The 10,324-nt window shown below is 43.9% G+C and overlaps 1 protein-coding gene across 3 annotated transcripts; it reads left to right on the forward strand.

Annotated features, from left to right (window-relative positions):
- Nucleotides 1-1,656: 1,656 nt before the first annotated feature.
- Nucleotides 1,657-7,572, forward strand: LOC115852172 (cathepsin G-like). 3 transcript variants are annotated; one of them, XM_060293596.1, is made up of 6 exons: nucleotides 1,657-1,784; nucleotides 4,034-4,991; nucleotides 5,729-5,876; nucleotides 6,325-6,457; nucleotides 6,606-6,860; nucleotides 7,308-7,572. In XM_060293596.1, the coding sequence occupies exons 2-6, from the start codon at nucleotides 4,937-4,939 to the stop codon at nucleotides 7,467-7,469; spliced, it is 753 nt and encodes a 250-aa protein (XP_060149579.1). In that variant the 5' UTR covers nucleotides 1,657-1,784; nucleotides 4,034-4,936; the 3' UTR covers nucleotides 7,470-7,572. The 3 variants fall into 3 exon arrangements, with proteins under 3 accessions (XP_060149579.1, XP_060149581.1, XP_060149580.1); XM_060293598.1 differs by lacking the exon at nucleotides 1,657-1,784 and having other exon boundaries at nucleotides 4,316-4,384; nucleotides 4,876-4,991; XM_060293597.1 differs by lacking the exon at nucleotides 1,657-1,784 and having other exon boundaries at nucleotides 4,569-4,618; nucleotides 4,876-4,991.
- The last annotated feature ends 2,752 nt before the right edge of the window (nucleotides 7,573-10,324 follow it).

A 10,324-nucleotide genomic window follows, 5' to 3' on the forward strand; every position in this document is an offset into this window, starting at 1 on the left:
GGGTCATTTGCAGAGACGTGGATGAATCTAGATACTGTCAGACAGAGTGAAGTAAGTCAGAAAGAGAAAAACAAATATCGTATATTAACGCATATATATGGAACCTAGAAAAATGGTACAGATGACCGGTTTGCAGGACAGAAATTCAGACACAGATGTAGAGAACAAACGTATGGACACCAAGGGGGGAAGGTGGCGGGGGTTGGTGGTGTGATGAATGGGGAGATTGGGATTGACATATATACCTTAATATGTATTAAATGGATAACTAATAACCTGCAGTATAAAAAAATAAATAAAATAAAATTCAATAATTCAAAAAAAAGTGTCCTGTGTAATCAGAATTTCATCTTTATTCATATATACACAACAAACATTTAATGTAGATCAATTTATGCATTATTATTGATGGTTAGTGCTTTGTATATTTTGTATAAAATTGTTTTCCCAATGTTAAATGTATAAAGAAATTCTCCTATATCCAAAGTTTTAAGTTTTTACCTTTAAATTAATTAATTTGAGGTATAGTGTTAAATAGTCAAGTTTCATCTTTATTCACATATACTCAACAAATTTTACTATAAATTATTTTCATCATTATTAATCATTTTGAACTCATTTTTTGTTTCCATTATGTTTTTACTCATGATTCATTTGGCCCTTGAACAGCGTGGGAGTTTAGGGGCATCGGCACTTCACCTAGTGGAAAATCCAAGTATAACTTATAGTTGGTCCTCTGTTCTGTGGTTTTGCTACCAACAATGGGTAGTGTAGTACTCTAGTGTTTACTACTGAGAAAAAGCCATGCATAAGTGGAACTGTCCATTTCAAATGCCTGTTGTTCAAGGATCCTCTGTATTTAGCAGTCTATTTTGTTAGTTTTAAAAATATAAGGATTTTCTGCTCATATTCTTGTTATGAAATTCTAACTTAAACTCATTGTGGTCTATGAAAAATGATGCATCATTTTAATCCTTTAAACATTTTTGAGACCTACTCTATGGCCTAATCTATGGTCAACATCTATATGTGCTTGTAAAGTGTGTAATCTGCCTTTGTTGGGTAAGATGTTCTATATGTGTTCGTTTTTTCATCAGCTATTCATAACTTCTATAACATTACTAATCAATTTATAAGATGTACTTTAAAATCTTCTCGAATGACTATGAAGACATTTCTTCCTGAGTAGCATCCACTCACTGCTGCTGTTGAAAATTCTCCCTTTGCTCTGCCATGCATTTGAAAGTGTGTAATCTATTTTACTCTACTCGTCCTTAAGATTTCTGCTGTTTCTTTATAATATTGATTTCTAGGTATAGATTTCTCTTCTGTATTCTGCTTGAGATTTATTGGTATTTTTTTAACCTCTAACTGCATTTTTGTCATCAGTTTTAACAAAATCTCAACCACTATCTCACTATATATTACTTTTCTCCCCCATTCTCTCTCTCTTCTTCTAGAACTTTAATTCAATATATGTTCAACCTTCTAATTCTACTGTTTTCTATATTTTTATCTTTATGCCTGTCTGTGCTCTATTTTTTTTTTTTTTTGCGGTATGCTGGCCTCTCACCGCTGTGGCCTCTCCCGTTGCGGAGCACAGGCTCCGGACGCGCAGGCCCAGCGGCCATGGCTCACGGGCCCAGCCGCTCTGCAGCATGTGGGATCCTCCTGGACCGGGGCACGAACCCATGTTCCCTGCATCGGCAGGCGGACTCTCAATCACTGCACCACCAGGGAAGCCCTGTGCTCTATTCTTGACAATTCTTTCTGAGCTATTTCAGGTTAGTAATTCTATTTTCATCTTTGTCTAATCTGTTATTAACTTTATTCACTGTGACTTTAATTTTGGTGTTTTCATATTTCTCACTTTTAGAAGTTGTATTTAGGTCTTTTTCAGATGTCATTTTTTTAAGGTTAATGTTCCCCGGAGTGCTTTTTTTTTTTTTCACACACACACACACACACACTGTATTTTATTTTTACAAGAGGTAAATAAACTGACACCAAGCATTGTAAATGGATGACCACAACAAAAGCAATAATGATTGCAATTACCAAACATGAAACACACTATGTCATAATATTGACATTCAGTCCAAGAATCCTCCACTGGAACAGCTCCTTTACTTTGCAGTAAAAATTGATTTGTATATTTTTTGCCTCTGAGTCCTTGTGAGATTTTTTTTTTTATTATTCAAACAGAAAGTCACAAAAATTATAATCATCCTCATCAGTTCACTCAGTCCCGTGTAATTAATTTTTTTTCATCTTGATCTTTTGTTAGCACTTTTATGAATTCATCAGTTTTCCATTAGAGTTCTGAAAATGCTTATTCATTCAGTTCAGCAGTATAGTCAGTTACCAGAAACCTGTACTTTTCAGTCTTTTCTATGAATTCCTTGAAGATGAAACCCTTTTATAGGAACATATTTGCAAAAGCATCGAGTACACCCAGAACTGTCTGTAAATGACAAAAGACTTAAAAATGACCACGGTTAAAGATTTGGTGAAAGTTCATAATAATGCAATTGACAAGGAAATTTAGTAATTTCTGAGATATACATTTTAAAGTAATAACTAGAATTATGACATAACATGGGAGTGCTTTTAAAGCTTGTTTTTATTTCAGCATAATTTTTTTTGCAATCTATATTTTATTTTACTAATAGTATTATCCCAATAATTAAAGTATTTTTTCTCTTATCTATTGTTTATTAGTCATGGTGTCTTATATCTTTGCTTGCTTGTTGATCTGTTTATATTTGACTATATGTTTGTCATTGTACTTGAAAAACAATATTTAGGTGTAATTCAAACACTGGAATTAAGTGAATTTCCTCTACATTTGCATTTGATTTTGCCAGGTACTTTAGCAAACAGTCCATAACAACATTAATCGAAGTTCAAGGTATGAGAGTCCATGAAAGTCCAGTACTATTTCCATCTTTCATGAAATTACATGCAAGCACTTGCCCATTAACTCTTCTTTGTTACTTTGAGTGTGTAAACTTTTCAGTTCCCAGCTTATTGTGAGGAGGGTTTGACTAGACCTGCTTGTGTGGGTCTTGGTCTTTGATTTGTTTTTTTTTAATTTCTTTTATTTTTTAAATTTTATTTATTTTTTATTTTTTTAACATCTTTATTGGAGTATAATTGCTTTACAGTGGTGTGTTAGTTTCTGCTTTATAACAAAGTGAATCAGCTATACATATACATATATCCCCATATCTCCTCCCTTTTTGATTTCTATACCTCTCACTTTATATGCTCATTAAAACAGAAGTTTGAATTTTGTGGGTTCAGCAAATTTCCACAGAACAGTAGTAACTGTCTAACTGGACACCCATTATTCCTTCAGTTTGGGCCTGGTATTCACTCCTACATTTGCATTTCTTCAAGGCTTTTAAGGTTTTTAGCCATTTTAAACAGGTTTCTTTCGGTTGTTTTTGGTGGGAAGATGGGCATGAAATCCTAGTCACTGTTAATGAAATCCCTTATCTACATCTCTATTAAGATCATTGGGAGCATATATATTTGACTCCCATTTCTTCGCATGCTACTCTTTATCCTTTACTTTGTAAAAAAGTTACATTAAAGTTTTTAAAATAAAATAAAGTGTTGTAAAACTTTAATTAACAATAAATTAAAATTACCCAGATGCTAAGGCACTAATAAAGCTGTTATACTATTTTCGTTTCTTTTTCCCTGTTTTCTGCATATTACTTTTCAGATGCATGAAGAAATTTCATGAGGTTGCAGTCATAAACCATGCATTAGAGGAAGGATTAAGTTCTTGGCAGCTCTGAAAATAAGCTATAACCTGTGTATATTTATACATAGGGAGAGGATCCTTAATTTTATAACATTTTCAAGTGGGCTTATCATAATCCATAAAAGACTGAGAATTGTATTAGCTTTCAATTCTGATACTTTTGCAAAAAATTTACTATATTGTAGTGCTTTCTATGCCAACAGAGAAACTTTGAAGTATTGTGAAAACTGTCTCACAACCCCTTGTGTTTCTCTGCAGGACTCTGCCGTGCCTTTCTCTCAGTGATGAATGCCTGGGTCCACTTCTTCATGTGTTACGGGGAGCACAGCAGTGACGTACCTCCTTCTTAGGAGCTATCACCCCCGGGGCAGAGATGGGATTAGGTTGATGGGACTCTTATACCATGGATGAATAGGATTTGAGATGTTTTTCCACCAGGGTCTGATGGCTTGCAACAAAATCAAGTCACTAGGCCTTTTCTGCATGCAGAGAACCTTCTGGGACATAAAGGCCTTTGCCTTGAGTAGGAAGCAGGAGAACAGAAGTCGTCCACAGTGTCAGGATTTCACTGAGAGTTTGCTGGGGCTCAAGAGACCTGAGAGCATAATGGTCAGTGGAGAGCCTCATTCTTCCCTTTCCTTTCTCTGGCAGTGCCCTCCACACACTCAGGAGAGACAGCTACACAGTCTGCATGACAACTTCTAGAAAGAAGTGGGAGCAGCAAGGGTCTCAACAGGGGGCTAAGACCAAAGGGTGAAGACATGCAGGCTCCAGTCAATGAGGGAGAGGAAGGAGGAAATAGAGAGCTCCCAGCTTTGATGCTTGTAGGGATTATTGAATTAGGTGGGTTTGAGGTTCTGGGACACAGTGACCCTGTCCCCATCCCTGTTGCCCTGGGTTCCCATTTCCACGGCCAGTAATGACTCAGCAGCTGTGCAGAATATTGCGCTGAAGCCTTGGGTTACTATATTCCCCCACATCACTGGCAGTTAGTGGGCAAGCCTCTTGGGCAGCCTTGGGTGATGAAACCTAGCACAGCAGCAGGAGAATGGGAATGCAAATTCTCAAGCCCCCACCCTCACCCTTCCTTCCTCTTTCAGGGGCTCAAAGTCTGGCAGGAGGAAGACCAGCAGCAACTGACTGGGCAGACTTCCCAGGACGATGCAGCCACTCCTGCTCCTGGTGGTCCTTCTCCTGCCTCCCAGGGCTAGGGCAGGTGAGTGACCGTCCCCATCCTCAGAGGCCAACCCCATCCCATAGACTCTGGAGCCAGACCACTCAGGCACTCCCTAACCCTGTATCATTGGGCAGCTTGTATGAGTTCAGAGTTCCTCAGCTCCATCATCTATAAAACAGGAATTATGTCAGGCCTACCTCAGAGAGCTGACATGAGAGTTAAATGACTTAGTGTACATAAAATTCCTGGAGTCGTCCTGGCACGTACTACTTGCTATATAAACATGCTCTCTGAACTCATTCTGCAGCTCCTGTGGCAGAGCCTAGGAGATAAAGATACAGCAATAGCAGGCCCGCCGGCTCATCCTTAGAGCCTTAAATTCATGAGCTGCCCGTGAGCTGGACTCACAGGGATCTGGAGACTCCCTGAGGAAGAAAGTAGCACGGGACTGCAGGGAGAGGCTGCTCAGAGGGCTCCGGATCTGCCATCCCCACAGCAGAGGAACCTTCCTCATTATGGGAGGCTGCAGCTGGCCTTGCCTTCTGGGGAGGTGGGAGGGCGCTGAGGCTGGGATGGGGAGCCAGCGGCGTTTCCTGCAGACTCCTGGAGCCTCCCCCAAGGCTGGTGCCCTGCAGACCCAGTTCTCATGAACCACCAGCTTCTCCGGCCCGTGTAGCACCTCTCCTGCCTCGCCATCTTCTAACATTTCTGGAGCCACCAAGCCGAAGCCCACACACCTGTCAGTGCAGAGATAAGTGCCTAATGCTTCCTTCCAGGGCAGATCATCGGAGGCCAAGAGGCCAGGCCCCATTCCCACCCTTACATGGCATATATTCAGATCCAGAGACCAGGGTATCTGACCACTTGTGGGGGGTTTCTGGTGCGAGAAGACTTTGTGATGACAGCAGCTCAGTGCTCGGGAAGGTGAGTCACTAAGGGGCTTCTGGGCACCAGCAGAGCAGGTCCAGAAGATTTCATGAGAGGAGCCATTGAAAGCAGGGTTCCAGCAATAAAGGGGTGAAAAAAGAGCAGCTAGGGCTTGGGGAGCAGGGAGCAGGCCATTGTAAATGGGGAGAAAGGAGGACCTGATCAAAAAGAGCAAGATGGGGAGATGGAAGGCACGCATTGGGGCTCAAAATATGAATTCAAGCTCCTTTTTTATTGTAGGGGAGGCCAAATATAAGGTCACTGAGTTTCCTACCACCCACAGCTCAAGGCTGTGGAGACCAAGGGCATAGAGCCCAGTGCCAGAGCCCTCCTGTCCCCACCTCCCTTGGCTGAGGTCTCGCCACCCTGGGCTGTCACGTGACCTGCATCGGGGAGTGCAGTTCCTGCAGCTCAGACCTACTTCTAGGCTCCCTTTCCTTTGCAGACAAATAAGTGTCATCCTGGGGGCCCACAACATCAGCAGGTTGGAAGGGACTCAGCAGCGCATACCGGTGCTCAGAGCCATCCCCCACCCCGGGCACAATCAGCAGAAACAGAATGACATCATGTTACTGCAGGTACCGACCCTCTGGTACTTCACCCGGGCGGCTCCCTCCCAGCTTGGGGGACCAGGGAGGGGGAAGCCGAGCAGACTCCCAGGGTGGTGGTAGGCATGGGGTGAGCATGGCATAGACAGTCCCTGAGTGCCTGCATGCTTCCTGCCAGCTGAGAAGCAGAGTCAGACGTAATCAAGCTGTGAGGCCGGTGGCTCTGCCGCAGACCCAGGAGAGGCTGAGTCCTGGGACCCTGTGCACCGTGGCCGGCTGGGGCCGTCTCGGCCTGAACAGGAGAACAGACACGCTCCAAGACGTGCAGCTGACAGTGCAGAGGAATGGGGAGTGCCGTAGACGCTTCATGTTCTACACTGGCCGAACACAGATTTGTGTGGGCGACCCAAGAGAGAGGAAATCCGCCTTCCAAGTAAGACCACGGGCATCTGCCGACACTGTCCGAGACAAAGGGACGTGGGCAGACTGGGCAGTGGGGACAGATTACATCCCCATGGCCTCAGTCTGGGGCCCAGAGCAGAGTGAGGTGGGGGACTTTTCCCCGTCAATCCGGTCTCTGGGGGAATAGCAGGTGCACCAGACACAGGGCGTACATGTGCAGCGTTTTCCTGGGGCCGGTGAAGGTACCTTGGCCTGGGTTGTTCTGTAGAATAACCATAGCCAGGGCTGAAGCCCAGTGATGGAAAAATCCAGAAGCTCGACTTCTGCTGCCCCTCCGCCTCCCATCTCACACACAGCCAGCAGTGGAAGGAGCCCACCCACGCCTGTTTTCTCTGAGGGAGGGCCATAGGGCCTCAGGAGGGGGGAGGCCTGGAGAATGGAGGCCCGGCTTAGTGTCCCTTCCTCTGCTTGCCCACAGGGGGACTCCGGTGGCCCCCTTGTGTGTAACAACGTGGCCCAGGGCATCGTCTCCTACGGAAACAACTTTGGGACTCCTCCAGCAGTCTTCACCAGGATTTCCAGCTTCCTGCCCTGGATACGGAGAACGATGAGACGCTTCAAAGAGTGGGGGCTGGAGTGACACCCCCTGTCACTGACTCCCCTTCTCTGGGGCAGAGCCCAGATCCAGGGCGGTTCCCAGAGCCTTAACAAACATCCACATCTAGAGTGGAAATAACCGATTCCTCATTTGTTCATTAAACATGATTCAATACGCAGCAAATGTGTGCCAGGACTGAGTGTGAGCTCCTCCAGGAAAATGGGGTCTCTTCCCCAGGACAAGTGAATCCCCGTCGCCCCCATCCTGGGAGTCAGGGTGAGCTTCTTCTCTCCTCCAAGCCATGCATTCCTCCATCTCCCCTCCACCCGCTCTGGGGAGTGATGGAAGGACCTATCTCTCCCCAGAGTAAGGCTCCTTATTCTCCACCCTACCAGAGACTCTCCTTTAGGTATTAAAGTGTACCCCAAAACTGTGTGCCGCTGGCATGGGTAGGACAGGCAGATCAAAGGGACGATTGAAATTCCATACAAGGCCCAATTGAACATATGGTTAACAATTCTCAAATCACTGAGAAACAATTAACTTTTAATAGACGACATTGAAACAAAATAGAGAATCATTGGGGAAAAAAGATAAAGTTGGGTCCACACTTCTCATCATAATCCGAAATAACACTCAGATGGGATCAAAGATCTAAATGTAAAAAAATCAAACCATACAAGTACTAGACGAAAAAAAATAATTTACTTTCTTAAAAATATCTAACAAAACACCCATATCAAAGCTGTGCTATTCACAATGCCCAAGAGATGGGAGCAACCCGAGTGTCTATGGACAGCCAGAGTTTCTGAAACCTTTACCCATACCAGCCCTGACTGTACTATAGACCAATGTTCTCATTTTCAATGTGATGAGGGTCTCCTTCTGGTTTCGTTACTCTAAAATTATACAATACAGTATGTTGCCTAAAATAACTTGACTTTATACTAAAGATTAGCTTATGACTGATACATCAATATTATATTCAAATAATAGATTTCTGAAGTCACATAGTTTAAAACCGTGCTTTTAACACGTCAAGGTAACTGTAAAGAATCAGCTGGGAAGTTCTTCTCTGTTCATCAAAATGGTAATTACTCCTCGCAGTGTGACATTTCCCACCTGAATTTTTGTAGTTTCCATAATCTTGAATAATCACTGAACACGTGTCAAAGCGACTGATATGCAGAAATGCTTTGGTAAATTTGATCATTCTTTTATAGCTATTTCTTGCCAGAAACTCATTTGCCTAACATTCAGTGTAAGTCATTTATCAACAAAATTTTAATCAATAATACATCTTTGAAATTACTCAGTCATTTTTCCTATATTTGCTCCCACCTAGCCATAGGAATTCTCTCTTGCTTGTATGTTCTGGGGGAAAACAGTCTCATTGTTAAATGTTTGCATTGGCAGGTGGAAAGAATACTTGACGATGGAGGGGGGAGGAGAGAGCTGTGGAAGAGCCCTCGTCCAGCCCTTCCTCTCTGTGACATTTACTTAGAGCCCCAGAGCACCGCCCAGGTCAGGACTCAGTCCCCAGGAAACTCCCAGGGCAGACCCACTCTCCTCTAAGCCTCTCCCTGCCAGTCAGCACTTCCAAGGCAGCTCTCTGCCTCCAGCGGCCCTGCCAGAAACGTTTCTACAGACCTCACCGTGCTCACCTCCAGAGGACAATTCCCTTCATGACCATCCCAGAAGCCACTTCCACCGCCTCTCACAGCTCAGCACCCTCCCCTGATAAGTAAACCGCAGCAGCAGAGCTTTGGCAAGAAACCATTTTGCACACCAAAAACTAGAGGAAAAGAGCACAACTCCTCCCACTTTCTTTCTCCACTTTCCACCCCTGTGCCTTGGAAACCCTACTGACTTGTCTGGAAAGTCACAAAACCATGGCAAGCTCATGGACAGAAACCCCACCGGGAACTTCTCTCCTGACCCCATAGCTCAGGCAGACTTCCGGTCCCCCAGAGGCCTGGTGCCTGTGCCCTGGGGCAGAGCGTCAGAGTCAGGAGAAGCTGATTTGTCATAACTATAGCAACGTCACAGAAGTGAGGTCTGGTAACCTTGATAATTGTTGTCTGAGTTTGTCTGGGAAATGGTGGGTGCCCCAGGGGAAAGCCACCTGAACCTCGGGTTGGAGAAGAGAGGGCAGCCTAGGACTGCCTAAGGAAATGTCTTTCTTATAGAAATGTGAAAAAACTCTCAGAAGTGGATGAAATCTTCCAAATACATTATGAACCATTTCAAGGTTTTAGTTGGCATGACTCCCAGAACAACTAAAAAACCCATTAGACTGATATCCTTTTATGATTACGTTTTCAAGTTTCTACTGAATTTCCAGAAGTATAATTTCCTCTGGCTACAGTGTGATTCACTGTTTTGTGTATAGAAAAGTTCTATATCATTTCAACAATCCAGAAAAGTTGCCGGGTTAGTGCTTGAGTGTACAATTACAACGTTGACTGTTAGTATGTGTTTCAGTCGTAGCCAGCCTGTGATATGGTCTGAATGACCTCACCTCCGGGTATTGACACTGGAGAGTGAAAGCCTTTGCTGGCATGACAGTCATCACTGAGATTTCAAATTCCCAAGCAAGGAGAGACCAGATGACTAATGAAAGCCAGTAGGAGTGCACCCACCTCACCTTTTCTACCACAAATAATTGTGAAGCATGGTGCCCAAAACGTCATGGAGGAGGAAACGATCCACAGCAAATCCCTGGGGGGAAAGACAACCCACATCCTGATGCAGACAAAAGACCCAGACCAGGTAAAACGGCAAGTGCCCCATGGTCTGCAGGATGGCTCTGGTAGACCAGCTGTTTGTCCATCGAGTTTCATCATGTCTCATGGTTTTCAAATTGTGGAACTGCCTAGAAGGGAAAGAAAAGAAAG

The sequence above is a fragment of the Globicephala melas genome, chromosome 2 (assembly GCF_963455315.2).
Source record: "Globicephala melas chromosome 2, mGloMel1.2, whole genome shotgun sequence".
In the NCBI taxonomy this organism is placed as follows: domain Eukaryota; kingdom Metazoa; phylum Chordata; class Mammalia; order Artiodactyla; family Delphinidae; genus Globicephala; species Globicephala melas.

Excerpts from the sequence above, each read along its gene's own strand:
- LOC115852172 (XM_060293596.1), top strand. The coding sequence starts at position 4,937 with ATGCAGCCACTCCTGCTCCTGGTGGTCCTTCTCCTGCCTCCCAGGGCT. Across the intron at positions 4,992-5,728 it reads GCCTCCCAGGGCTAGGGCAG|GGCAGATCATCGGAGGCCAA; the intron begins GTGAGTGACCGT and ends GCTTCCTTCCAG. Across the intron at positions 5,877-6,324 it reads GCAGCTCAGTGCTCGGGAAG|ACAAATAAGTGTCATCCTGG; the intron begins GTGAGTCACTAA and ends TTTCCTTTGCAG.